Consider the following 14,690-nt stretch of genomic DNA (forward strand, 5'->3'; position numbering starts at 1 on the left):
TGATGTTGGTGTTTACGTTTTACTGGGCATGCCCCATTGACTATTCTGGTTGATTATAGCGGCGCATGTAGCCACGCGATTGGAATATTCCTTTCCATGTATACCATTGCTTTCAAAAAGGTCATTCAGAAAGAGAAAAACTCCTCATGTAAACGTGGCTATTGAAAACGTATAGTGAAGGCAGGCTAAGATGAAGAAGCTACCATCATGTGTTCTATTTATGTCACCATCTCGCCTTTTGCACTCTAATGTCTTGAATGGCTATATTTTGGTATACCATAGTCAATTATATATAACCCATAAATGTGCAGTCCAGCAGAGGCATTCTTGCATCTTTTATTCAGATTTAAAATCTGCTCTTGTGTGCTCACTCGATAAGGAGAGTCCGTGGGGATGCCCATGAAAACGTTAAGCATACTTACTGTACGCAGGGCTTAAAGTATTCCGACACTGTGCCAGATCTCCAGTGTTTCAATATGACCAACGGACAAAACGCTCCTGTCCAATCCTACCATTATGCTGCGTTCAAGACAACTCAGGGAAAGGTGTATTTTTTTGTATGCTGTGCTCCAAGAAGCTATTGTATGCTATAGGGATGGAAAATATGGTATTTTGAACGGCACGAACAATGACTTTTTACGATTAATTAATTCTAAGAAATACTTTTAAAATGTTTTTATTCGGGAACAATTAAATCATATCAGAAAGCTGCGTTTCTTTGTGAGATCATATTCCGCATCAGCCAATGAGTGACTGGTGTTCAGCAGTCGGGGGTGGAGACAGAGGCGTCTTCCTGCCCCTCACACGTCACTGCGGCGGAGGCTGTACTTCGTTGCATCCGTATTTTGCTTTGTAAACATACAACCTTTCACCTCAACTGGGTTTCATATGCTTTGTTTTCAACTATTGCTATTTACTTCAGGTTTTGGGTCGTTTGATTGATGATTATAATCATCTAAGGGCTGCACGGTGGATGAGTGGTTAGCGTAGAGACATCACAGCTAGGAGACCACGGTTCAATTCCACCCTCAATCCAATCTTTGTGTGGAGTTTGCATGTTCTCCCCGTGCATGCGTGGGTTTTCTCCGGGTACTCCCTGCGACCCTCGTGAGGAAAAGCGTTAGAAAATGAATGAATGAATGAATGAATGAATTGTTGATTGGGGGCTGCACGGCGGTGGAGTGGTTAGCACACAGACTTCACAGCTAGGAGACCAGGGTTCAATTCCACCCTCGTGTGGAGTTTGCATGTTCTCCCCGTGCATGCGTGGGTTTTCTCCGGGTACTCCGGTTTCCTCCCACATTCCAAAAACATGCTAGGTTAATTAGCGACTCCAAATTGTCCATAGGTATGAATGTGAGTGTGAATGGTTGTTTGTCTATATGTGCCCTGTGATTGGCTCTCCACCAGTCCAGGTTGTACCCCGCCTCTCGCCCGAAGACAGCTGGGATAGGCTCCAGCACCCACCGCGACCCTGGTGAGGATAAGCGGTAGAAAATGAATGAATGAATGAATCATACACCAAAATCAACCAGGTTAGGCTCCAGCACGATGCCACCATGGATGGATATTTCCACACACAAATATTCTCTTCGATGCCTTTTTGTCAAATATCCACGTGTTACTATTTAAAAAAGGAGAAAGTAGGGCAGAGACAATCATGGGGATTGTTCAGTCAGGTGGAATCACTTGAAAGGAGGTAGGGAGGGAGGGAGGGCTTCCCCCTTTCGTCAGCCAGTTCTGGTGTTACCCACTCACCCAAGAGAGACGTGGAGTATCCCATTTGAAGAGCATCCTGTCACAATGAGCAACACCTCACCCAAAAGGAAGCATTTGAATAAACCCCGACAAAAGATAGAGGGATGACGAGGGCCTGGAAGAACACACACATTTTTGGAAAAGTATTCAGATGTACGATAGAAAGCTAAGATGAATTGTACAGGAATGATTCATTATAGGTTGGTACGTTAACGAGTATTGTATACATTATATACATTTACCATAAGACCCTCGGCCATCTCTGTGTGGAGTTTACATGTTCTCCTTGTGCATGCGTGGCATTTCTCTGGGATTTCTCCGGTTTCCTCCCACATTCCAAAAACATGCTAGGTTAATTGGCCACTCCAAATTGTCCATAGGTATGAATGTGAGTGTGAATGGTTGTTTGTCTATATGTGCCCTGTGATTGGCTGGCCACCAGTCCAGGGTGTACCACGCCTCTTGCCCAAAAACAGCTGGGATAGGCTCCAGCACACTCCTACCATAGGGAGGATAAGTGGCATAGAAAATGAATGGATGGATTATTGGGTGTGGAAAATAATCGATACATGGATGCGCATGCGTGCGATCGGCTCATTCACCGGGTATGGATGCAATTGCATCCAATGCATCATGATCGGTAAAATTAATGTTCAACTTCACCCCATATGCTGTTCCCCAGGTACCATGAATGCACCATCATTATTTGGCGTTTTTTATTGAATACGAATGGAAGCCGTGAGGCACATACAACTACTAGTAAAACAACATGGACGTTCCTAGCTAGCAGCAGCGAGGAAGTTTCTATATTTAACCCCCCGCAACGTTTAAATGGTATGTTTGGAAACAATACGGATTCTCAAAGAACTGTATTAGCCTAGCTGCTATTAGCAGTATGTTTAGCAGACAGGAATATAAACAGGTGAAAGAAAAAGAGGGAAAATACATCCAGACATCCATCTGGGCAACGGTGCAGTGGTGCATTCAATGACCCTTCGAAAAGTAGAACAAATCGCAACTCAGATTAAACATTCAATAACTCTGGGATTTCTAAGTAATAGTTACAGTGTTGTAATTGTTTATGTCAGAGTGAGAGGTCTCACTCGCTTACATTTTGTATTTGCTGAACGTTTGTGGGCGAGTTTAAGAGCTAATATGCTAATAATACCGAAAAATAGCAATACAAAAATATGCTTGATGACTGCATATTCTTATTTGTTTGAATAATGGCCCATATTTTCAATATTAATATCCCTTTATAAAAATGTGATGTAGTTATCGATTTAGCTATTTCCCCTACTTATAGATAAAACCAGTATTTGATTAAATGTGATGAATTTAACTATAGATAAAAAATGCAATTAATTGTGATGAAATATTTTACTGCATATGATATACTTATGATATTGACCTATATTTATTAACTATTTAATTAATTGTATTATACAAGTACTTCAGGTGTAACTTATTAAACCTGTCGAAAAGACAACCTTGTAAAGTGTTTTATATAAATTAATATACTTTTTGGTATTTCTTTTTTTAGATTTTTGTGGATATTTACCTTCTAGCAGTGTGCATTTTAAAAATGATTTACATTTTATATTTATTTCTTATTTGAAGCTCCTTACACAGAAACAAGGCAATTGTATGTTTGACATGTTTTCCTCTTCTGCCCCCAAAAAGTGACCTTAACACTATGCTGTATGTTACACCACTAGAAAGCACACGTTAGAACTCAAGATGATTGCAAGGAGCCTGGAGACAATGTTTGACTGTTTCTATCGCTGCATATTTAGTCCCAGACTGTACAAACACACCATGCTGTTTTTCATCCTACATCATCTGGTAGACACTTTCGTGTTTGAGAAGAACACAACGCAGTTTAGCTTTGGGATTTGCTGAACAAGTCGCGTCGAGTTAGCGCTGGCCGACGGTGTTAGCATATTGTGTGGCATCAAATAGGATTACGGCTACAGAGTGGTTGTTTTATCCGGGGTGTTTGATGCTGGCCTACACAGCTTTGGGCTCGTATGGCTTCAATTCACAAAAATAACTACAAACGCATCCATCCATCCTCTATGCCGCTTATACTCACTAGCGTGGGGGTATGCTGGAGCCTATCCCAGCTGACTTTGCACCCCGGACTGGTGGACAGCCAATCCCAGGGCGCATATAGACAAACAACCATTCACACTCACATTCATACCTATGGACAATTTGGAGTGGCCAATTAACCTAGCATGTTTTTGGAATGTGGGAGGAAACCGGAGTACCCGGAGATTCCAACCAAGGTCTTCCCCTTCTGCTGACTGTGTGGCCTACATGCTAACCATTTGTCCACTGTGTGGCCCTTCCTTTTCCATAATTCAATATTTTCGAAGTTATAATCTATATATTTCAAGAAAAAAAGGCATGTGAGCTGTGGGAAAAAAACAACTTCACTTATTGGTCTGACTTTTGCTGTTGTTTTTGTTTAATTTGCCCAATATTTCAACTTTTTTCTGGAATAATATTTGTACATATTCTTTTTCTAATATAATTACTTTATTTCATTAGTATTTGGATTTTTTCCTATTGTAATGTAACTTTTTTCCCAAGCAAAATTTCCCAAAATGACATGACTTTTATTTTGTTTTGTTTGTTTTATAATATTTCTACCACAAAAAATACCATATTTTGTCTTTAATATTTCAACTCTGCATTTCAATGACATTAATTTTCCTCCTAATATTATGACCTCATGTCATAAAATTCCATATGACTTTTTTCCCTTACTTTTTTTTACTTTAGTCTCGTGAATTTACAGCTATTTTTAAATTTCCAACAATTTCTACTTTATTCTTGTTAATTTTCTTCTCGTATGTATGACTTGTAAATGTATGACCCCTAATATTTTGACTTTATTCTCATATTTTTATAATTTTTTTCCAACTTAATTACCCCGCCTCTCAAAGCCCAAAGATAGCTGGGATAGGCTCCAGCACCCCCGCGACCCTCGTGAGGTTAAGCAGTAGAAAATGAATGAATAAATGTTATGTAGGATGCTCAGTAAGACAGAATGGGACCTTGGTTATCATCATTAATTTGTTCCAGCAGATCCGACTCTAACCAAAACATATACTCTATCCAAGTCAAATTTTCCCCATAAGAAATCACGTAAATTCAACTCATCGGGAAAGTGGTAGAAAATGAATGAATGAATGAATGAATGTTCCACAAAGCTTTTCCGTAACACGAAACACATTTTTATAATTTGACAATTCTAGTTGTAAATGTAGATATTAAATGCGTATAAATTATGACTGAAAAAGGATAAAAGAACATTTAAGGTTACTTTTTCCTGTACTGTACTGAAGATGTACTTGTTGCCAAAGACACAATGTGGCCGCCTGATCAACACGGACTCCCCCTTGTTGTTTTGCTATGAGTTATTTCCTGAATTTAGTCATGTTCACAGCATCTTTATCAAAATACTGCACTTGCATCGTTCTTTGACTCCATTGTGGCGTATTTTGCAGTGAAGTGAAGCTCTGTGCACCTCAGTGTATGATATGATATTTCTCCAGGTATGTCTGATCATAGCGAGTGGCCAATATCATCCTTTGTCTTTGTTGTTTGCGTCCAACCGTGACAGATAACCGGTAAGGACTTTGTGTAAACCGGAGTATATTGAAGTCTCTCGATCGACGTCCATGTGTCAGACGGCGCTGACATCGAGACGTTGTTGTCCCCGTTTTGTCTTGTGAGGCTGTTGAGTCATTGTGAGGCATTTTACATTCATGTATTTCCGATGAGGGCAGGGATTAAAAAGGTTGCCTGGATTATTATGATGATCATATCAAAGCCCAAAGATGATGAAGAGCCAAAAGCATCACAAAAAGCGCATCACTCCCCACCAAACACACCATCAGCATCTGTCTGGGATTGGCTGGCCACCAGTCCAGGGTGCACCCCGCCTCTCGGCCCAAGACAGCTGGGATAGGCTCCAGCATACCCCCACCCTAGTGGGGATAAGCGGCATAGAAAATGGATGGATGGGACTACAAATTATTTTCTATTTCTATTTTCTTTTGGTAATGGTAATGGTAATGGTTTTATTTCATTTGAACATGCATCAGATTACAATTGAATGCATCCCATAATCAGTTCCCAGTTCCACATGTCCAAAAGGAGTAGGAAGAAGCAAAGCTTATTAAATCCTACCCCTCCATCTGGTACTTTTACAATCAGTAACTGTTACATTTGTTCACTTCCTGCTTTCCTAATATAATTTAAGTTATTTTTTTAATTAATGTTTTAAATTTAATTTAATTTACTGTTACATTTGTTCACTTCCTGCTTTCCTAATATAGTTTTTTTTTTTTTATTTTTTTAAATTTTTAATTTTTTTCCTAATATAGTTTAAGGGGGTTTTTTGTTTTTTTTATTTTTACATTTTCTAATGTCCCGCGTAATGATTATTTGAGCAGCGTAATGATTATAACAACAAAAAAAGCAAAATTGTGATTTTTTTCCCACAATCGTCGCTACTGCCAGCAGCCTAGTCAGGTGTTAGTTATCTTTTTTAGCATGAATTAGAAACCAAAATAAGCGCCAGACAAGCAGTCTAAAGTGTTCAGTCCCCCATGCGAGTAAAATGAAGAGATATGATGAGAAAAGATGGGTGTCAAACAAATGATTCACGCTTCTTTCACAGTCATCTGGTCATTTGGGTCCTAACTCCTTCACACATCCCACCACTGAGCTGTTGCCTCGTATCTGTCAGTCTATTGTAGGATTTACAGAGATGCACAAACACTAAATGACATTTCTGAGTGCAGCATCATAGGTCTGTGCAAAAGGCGCCAAGACCGAGAGGAACAGGGACAGTGAGAAAGAAGCGAGGTGAGCTAGGAAAAGCAGAGCGAGAGAGAGAAACTGGTGCCCACGCACCTCTCCTCATTCCTCCGCCATGAAGACGAGCCTGAATCACATCAGTCAGTGGGCGAAAAAGGAGATATAGACAGCGTTTCCAAGGAGGTTCTGGCGTACTGATTGAGGGTCAAAAAAATGATGAGAAAGTGACAACAGAGGAAGATGTTAATCATTCATTATTCATTAGACTCTGCTTTTTGGCTTTCTTCTCTCGTCACATTAAATCCTCACCATTTTTCCGTGAAGGATCAAATGGGACAGAATCAAGTGAATTGATACATTTGTAAATTTGCTTCAATTATTATTACATTGAATTGAATCAAATTGGAACTAAATCCATAAATAAATGATGGACTGTGCCACGAAATCATGACATGAATAATGACACCATTACATAATGACTTCAATTCATCAATAATTTAATCAAACTGGAATTAAATACATAAATGTGTTAAGATTACTTAGAATTATGAAATGCTGCAAGAAATTATGAATTAAGTAGTTAATAAAATCTAGATGCATTCAATGAATTGGTATTTCAATTAATTGTTTAAAATAATAATATATAATATTCATTTAGAATTCATAGAATAACACATTGTTTAGAATTTGTTCAGCATTTATAATGATTTATTTCAGGATTCTGCCCAGTAAATTCATCTTATAGTCATCAACTTGGCTTATTTACCTTTATCATCTATACCAGTATAAGTCATTTTATTATCATAAGAATCTATACCAGTATACCAGTATATGAAAAATTTCCGCCTGGTTGACTTCCCATAATGCGTGACAAATGTCTCTGATTGGACATCAGATGTGACAGAACGATTAATAGAGATAACATGAATTAGTGGTTGCTGTGGTTGTTTATTGCATTGGAATGTGTCTGACACTATGAAAAACCTGCTTGTGAGGTTTTGGTGATGTATATGTGTGTATGATATAGTATATATGATGTATGATGTGCGCACTGCACACTTGACCACTACGCCGGGCGAGAATAGACCAGTTTGGAGCTGGTGAGCTTTTGTCACGAAATTGTCACTGCAGCAAGTTGAATCTATGGACTGCCAGGGTGCACCACGCCCCACCAGCATGTGCCCCCAAATTTTACTTATTTATTTATTTATTTAATTTATTTTCCCATCCATCCATTTTCTATGTTGCTTATCCTCACTAGGGTGGGGGTATGCTGGAGCCTATCCCAGCTGACTTCGGGCGAGAGGCGGGGTACACCCTGGACTGGTGGCCAGCCAATCACAGGGCACATATAGACAAACAACCATTCACACTCGCATTCATACCTATGGGCAATTTGGAGAATGTAGACTGTGTAAGACATGAATAAGACATAAATAAGACATATAGACACATTAGCATTGAGAGAGTTCTTCCTTGTTATCCCTGGTGTGTGTTGTTGTTTGGTATTTATGTGTATGTATATATGTATATGTATATATGTATATGTATATATGTATATGTATATATGTCAGCCCCCCCCCCCCCCCCCCCCCCGCCCCCCACACATGGATGAGTTTAGGCCCAATGAGCTAATACACATGTCTAAATGAAATCATAACTGTACAGTCGCATGTGAGCTCGTACTGGGAAAAAGGAATGTCAAATATGATGAAAGCCAAAATCTACCTGATTTAATCTTGGTAGATAAACATGTCAATTTTCGACAAACACTGATAAGGAAGGACATTCAGCAAAGCAATGTTCAATTTCTCTAGCTGCGTGTGATGCATGACAACGAGTGACTACGCTGCTTGAAAACACAACCATTGATGACATATACTCCGCATAAGGAAGCATGGCAGACCTGAATATCCGGGATAAGCTCCAGCACACCCGTGCGGGTGGAAATACAGCTGGGATAGGTGCAGATTCTGGAAGATCTAAAATGTTTTCTGTGCAGGTTATTGTGTGTCACTGCTCTGTAGGAGTCCACAAGTCAATACAAAGTGTGGAAAATGAGCACAATAGTTCCCCTTTAAGAATAAGTGGTACGGAAAATGGATTTGGAAATTTTTTATCATTTCATATTCTAGGTATTCCTCAAAAAAACTGTTTTTGATATCATGCCATTCACATTTTTAACGTATCTTTTATACATTTTAATAAATGTTTGTTTTTGTGTTACTACCTCAACCTTCCAAAGTGGGTCAAAAATGACCCGGTCAGGTTGTTTTCTTGAAATATCTTCGTAATGAATTTTTTTTTAATGATTTCATATTCCAGGTATTCCTCAAAAACATGTTTTTGATATCATGCCGTTCACATTTTTAACTTATTTTAAGAAATTTTAGTTTTTGTGTTACTACCCCAACCTTCCATAAGTGGTTCAAAAATGACCTGGTCAGGTTGTTTTCTTGAATGTTTTTCTTTGTAATGAAAAATTGTTATCATTTCATATTCCAGGTATTCCTCAAAAATCATATTTTTTATATCAAGTCATTCACATTTTGAACCTTTATGCAACACACAATGGATCCTCACATTTTCTATTGTTGTACGGTGTCATTTTCTTTTTCAAAGATGGAAAAAAGTGAAAAATTAAGATGTTTCTAACATGAAATCATTCTTGTGTGATCCTAAATATAATACTAAATATCATACAAGTGATTATTCCTAACCATAATAGCAAAATTGGCATAAAAACGCATTGATTCTAGTCATGAATCATCAGCGCTTATTAGGAGGAAGGAAGGAGGCAGATACGGAGTTATTCATTGCTGTGTGTGTGTGTTCTAGGAACAAATGAAACACCCCCACACACACAATAAAAATGATTAAAGGATTCCCTGGCCGGAATCTGTCAATAGTGTCCCGACTCTAAAAGAACCACTATCCATTTATCTGAGAAACTGGATGCTTTTTTTTTGGGCACTCGGGTCAATGGACGGTAAACAAAGGCAGACTGATGAATTTGTTAGGCGCACTGTGGCTGTACGATAAGCAGAAACATATTTTTATTAGTTTTAATGGCAAATCTAATCCGTTGAAACTGAGGTACAACTTCCTGTGTCCGCCTCTTTACCCTAATAACCAAAGATACAAGTACCGTTCCACTTCCCCGTGTATTCCCAGCTTCGGCATCTGCATGCTTTGGTGGGCGCGTACATGACCAACATGGAAGGAGCATTCTGTCTACCTCCAGTGTTGGTATCCGGCCTCGGGGGGTGACTCAAAGGCTTTTTTGTTCACCAGCTTTCATTTAGCTGAAAATAACTTGATCTCAGCCCTATTTTCATTCCTTCATCCCGCCTACACATCGCATCAAGTCATCCGCCTGCCACATATGGCTCTTTGAGGAACGGGGAAGCACGCTTTGGAGGAGATATGCAGCCACTGATTTAAAGTGTCGTGACCGCTTCTTCTTTTTTTTCTGACTTTTTTTGCGATGGTGACGGGAGGATCATATTAAAAGTAATGATCACGCTGTTTCAGACGACATTGTGGCGAGCATGAGTCACACAGGAAATAGTCGGAGGCAATCTTCGGGAAGCATTGTTGTTTGTGGTCCTTAACTTAGCATATACTCAAACGCAGCGTAGGAGAGCGTGCCATTAACCCCCCCCCCCCCCACCCCCACCCCCATTCATGGTGCAAACACATACTATGTAACCTCCCCACTGTGCGATCTGGGTTTTAAAATAAACGCCTATGCATTAAAAATGACCCCCACATCTACAGTATATGCTGCAAGGCATGCTGGGTAATATGCAGTATTCATACTCATTCCAACACACTGCAAGATGCTATTATTGTTGTTTTGCTATGCTATTTTCTTGTCTTTTCACTGATGATTGACACTATTCAGGTCTCCTGAAGATGAAGGTGATAGGGTCAAAACACATGCTGATCATTGAGGAGCTAAAATTAGAAACTTTATAATCACTGCTTGATCTGCTGCACATGACAGACTGGTGGAGCCTTTTAACCCCGCCCCTTTATCCCGGAGCTTGAGAGGTTTGCTACAGAAAGATGCATCTGTGCATGACGGAGGTGTACACAGATGAATCAAAGCCAGTAAATGATGCAAAACTGCTACCTCAAGGCAATTTAGATGAGAGTAGTTGATAAGCATACCTACATACGTTGAGTCATTTGAACCTGTCAGGCAATTGAATGTCGATGGAGTTCTGTTCTTCTCCAACTAATACATAATTACAGAAATCTGAAATGACCTCGGAATAAGGTCATATGCAGTATAGAGTGATTCGCGTGAAGGCCTCACAGGCCTGGGTCCGATTCCCCCCTCGGGCAGTCTAAGTCAGGGGTCCCCAACCTTTTTTGAACTACGGACCGGTGTGATTTGGGTCTTTTTTTCACGGGTCTGCATTGTGTGGCAGAAAAATACAGCAAATATAAAACGTTCTTCGATTTAAAAAAATGCTGCTGTTTGTTTTTATTTCAAACTAAATTTCAAGACTGGACAAACGAAAAACTGTCAATACGGAGTTATTCCAACAAGTGAAAGAAAAACTCGAGGAAGTCGGTATCACGTGATGTTGGTGTTTACGCTTTACTGCGCATGCCCCATTGACTATTCTGGTTGATTATAGCGGCGCATGTAGACACGCAATTGGAATATTCCTTTCCATGTATACCATTGTTTTTCGGAAAGGTCATTCGGAAAGATTCCATTCGGAAAGAGAAAAACTCCTCATGTAAACGTGGCTAGTATTTCTGTCAACATAACGGTGGGCGAGTGGTTAGCGCACAGACCTCACAGCTAGGAGACCAGGGTTCAATTCCACCCTTGGCCATCTCTGTGTGGAGTTTGCATGTTCGCCAGGGACTCCGGTTTCCTCCCACATTCCAAAAACATGCTAGGTTAATTGGCCACTCCAAATTGTCCATAGGTATGAATGTGAGTGTGAATGGTTGTTTGTCTATATGTGCCCTGTGATTGGCTGGCGACCAGTCCAGGGTGTACCCCGCCTCTCTCGCCCAAAGACAGGCTGGGATAGGCTCCAGTAACCCCCGAATGAATGAATAACGTGAAGATGTTAGTGTGTGATTCAGGTACACATTTGGTATTTGAACTGGCAATGTTCGGCCAAAAGGAAAGCTGCTATAAGGACGACCTGAATGTGTTTCAATTCATGTGATGCATCTGGATCATCCGGTAATCCACACTCCTTTCTTTTCTTATCTTTCAGAGTCTGAAGCACTCCTCTCAGGGAAAGTCGTCCAGAGCCCTCCTGTGACCACGGGCCCGTCAGGCATCTCTCATCCATTCCATTCCTGTCATGAAAGGCATTTCCAGTAGCCGGAGTCACCATCATGTGGTGTCCTATGGACCCTCATATGAACCACTGGGTCAACATGTTGACCGAAAGCCATACTTGATTCGCCAGATGGACATGCCGGTACCCATTGCCGTGCCGCATCCGACTGAGCTGTCCTACTACAATGCTCAGCGTACCTCGTACCCCTCTGACAATAACAGCATCGTCCCATACGGAACCTTTCCAAGACGATGCTATTCCACCTCCTCATCTCACCATCCTGAGGTAAAGGATGAGTGTATGGCGGTGGTACCATATGTAGGAGGAGGAGGAGGAGGCGTAGGAGGTGGTGGTGGAGGCTATGGAGGTAAAACACCCACCCGGGTACCAGCAAACTTTGCAGAGTTTGAGCGCCAGCCATCCTTTTCCAGAGATGGCTACCACACACTGCAATACAAACGAGGAATGCTGGCCCAGAGTGGGGCGATGGGGTCCAACAGCAACAATGACAGCCCAGGGAGGATTCGCCATCTGGTCCACTCGGTCCAGAAACTTTTCACCAAGTCGCATTCATTGGAAGGGCCGCACCACACGCAGCCCTTGAAGGGGGGCAACAATGGGAGCGTTAATGGTGGTGCTGGTGGTGGTGGTGGAGGAGGTGGTGGTGGTGGTTCAAGGGCAAGTCCAGAGGGTGAAGCTCCGCCGGTGGGAGCGCACCAGCGGAAGCGCAGCAAAAGCCGCGAGCGCTGTCGATCGGCCGAGCCCAAACATCGAAGCCACCACCACCATCACCACCAGCTCCACGGCTCAGCATCTGCACCAGGCTCCGGGTACTGGAGCTCGGATGACAACCTGGAACGGGAGTTGTGTCTTTACCACCCTCACCACCACCAACCTCCGCCCTCACCTTCGCCTTCCATTTCCCCTTCGCCGATCACAATGACGATGGGCCGGTACCCTGGGAACAACTCTGACAAGTTCCCGCTGAGTCCGCTACCCAATCTCGCCTCCCCGCAGTCACAACAGTACTTCATGATGGACCCTTATGGCACAATCAGCGAACACACACACGCCCACGCACATCACAGCCACTCACACCACCATTCTGCACTCAGAGCCTCCCGGAGCAACAACGACGTGAAGTATGCGGCGTCGTCTTCTTGTGTGCCGGTTAGTGCTAGCAGCAATAACATCGGTGGCGGTATCGTTGGAGGAAGTGGTCCCTTGCTGCCTCTGGGTCTTGTGGACGGACCCCTTGTGAAGAAAGGGGCATGGTCGTCAAGCCTAACGGTGAGCAGGGCCCGAGAGGTCTACACCAACAACAACAGCAGCCACAACCAGCTCCAAACCAGCGCAGGATCTGTAAATCTAAACCTAGATAGAGCTCTAGTCAAAGCTAAGGCCAGTCAGCAGCAGGAGCGCACTTGCCATTTCCTACAGGTAATTCATTCACTTCGATTACAATCCACAACCAGTTGATTCACCCCCCCCCCCTTCTTTCTGTTCACCACCTTCCCTCCACAACAATGTTTCCTCGAAGCCAGTGGTATACAGTCTTGAGTGGGATCAGGTATTTGGTTAAATAAAATAAGCTTCACATAAAAGGGTGGCAACTACAGTAAACCTCGGATATATCGGACTCGGATATATCGGAAATTCGCTCACAACGGACAGATAAAACAGAACCGATTTTTCTGTAATGCATTTCCAATAAAAATTCATTGCATATATCGGATTTTTTATAACGGATTTCACCTATTCCGGACAAAATCTCCAGTCCCGTTCCAATGCATTTCCATTAAATTTCCCTCGCATATATCGGATGGCCGCATCGTTATGCTAATCTTGTTGATGTCACTGGCTATTGTCTTTCTCCTGGCTCCAGATTTAGGACAAATATAAAAGTGAGTGACGTCAATAATACTAGCACAGCAGTGAATGAGATCTTAACCTCACTATTGGAAATAACGTAGGCCTGACGGGCGTAACAGGGCCTAGCTTAATTTGTTATGCTCAGAGTCCAATAAAGTTAAATTCTCATTACCTTACGTCTCTTTTCATTGCCCAGTCCAGGTACAATGGAAACATAGTCAAGGAAGTGCCTTTTTATATATTTATATATATAAATCCGATTTACGCATAGACCGGATATAAATCCGATATATGCGTAAAACGGGCATTTTCCGGTATACGCATATAACGGATTTCGCTTATATCGGACAAAACCAGTGGGAACAATTGAATCCGATATATCCGAGGTTTACTGTAGTAGAATACAAAGAGTTGCCCCCAAAATTATTCAACCCCCATTGTAAATTACGTTATTTTTCTAAATGTGACAACTTTCAATGAATGGGCGATACCGAAAGAATGTGGCGTACGTTTGGGATATTGGACCCGCAGCTCTGTCCCTTACTTTTATGGAAAAAATGTCTGGGTTTCAAGACGTAGAGGCAGAAGGCAAAGCTCTCTATTTACTGGTGGACGTACGTTCCTACACTATGGTCACAAGCTTTGAGCTGGTGAGGTGTTCTGGGCATGCCCTGCAGGGAGAGATTAAAAAAGAGAAAGTCTCACACAAGGATTATGGATGACATTTCCAAAAAAAAAAAGTGCAGTTTTCCTTTAAGTAAGTACCGTATTTTCCAGACTGTAAGTCACACTTTTTTTCATAGGTTGGCTGTTCCTGGTTGATTATAGCGGCGCATGTAGACACGGGATTGGAATATTCCTTTCCATGTACACCATTTTTTCGGAAAGGTCATTCGGGGTCGG

The 14,690-nt window shown here is 41.6% G+C and overlaps 1 protein-coding gene across 4 annotated transcripts in view; it reads left to right on the forward strand.

Moving 5' to 3' along the window:
* The window catches only part of dlgap1a (discs, large (Drosophila) homolog-associated protein 1a), a 48,185-nt gene that overhangs the window by 4,649 nt on the left and 28,846 nt on the right, over positions 1-14,690 (forward strand). For 2 of the 4 annotated variants that reach the window (XM_058068126.1, XM_058068142.1), the window contains exon 2: positions 11,847-13,355. In XM_058068126.1, the coding sequence (XP_057924109.1) occupies positions 11,937-13,355 (1,419 nt within the window). In that variant the 5' untranslated portion in view covers positions 11,847-11,936. The remainder of the gene's footprint in view (positions 1-11,846; positions 13,356-14,690) is intronic. The other 2 variants (XM_058068133.1, XM_058068152.1) reach the window with 2 other exon arrangements.

The sequence above is a fragment of the Doryrhamphus excisus genome, chromosome 1 (genome assembly GCF_030265055.1).
Source record: "Doryrhamphus excisus isolate RoL2022-K1 chromosome 1, RoL_Dexc_1.0, whole genome shotgun sequence".
NCBI classification, from domain to species: domain Eukaryota; kingdom Metazoa; phylum Chordata; class Actinopteri; order Syngnathiformes; family Syngnathidae; genus Doryrhamphus; species Doryrhamphus excisus.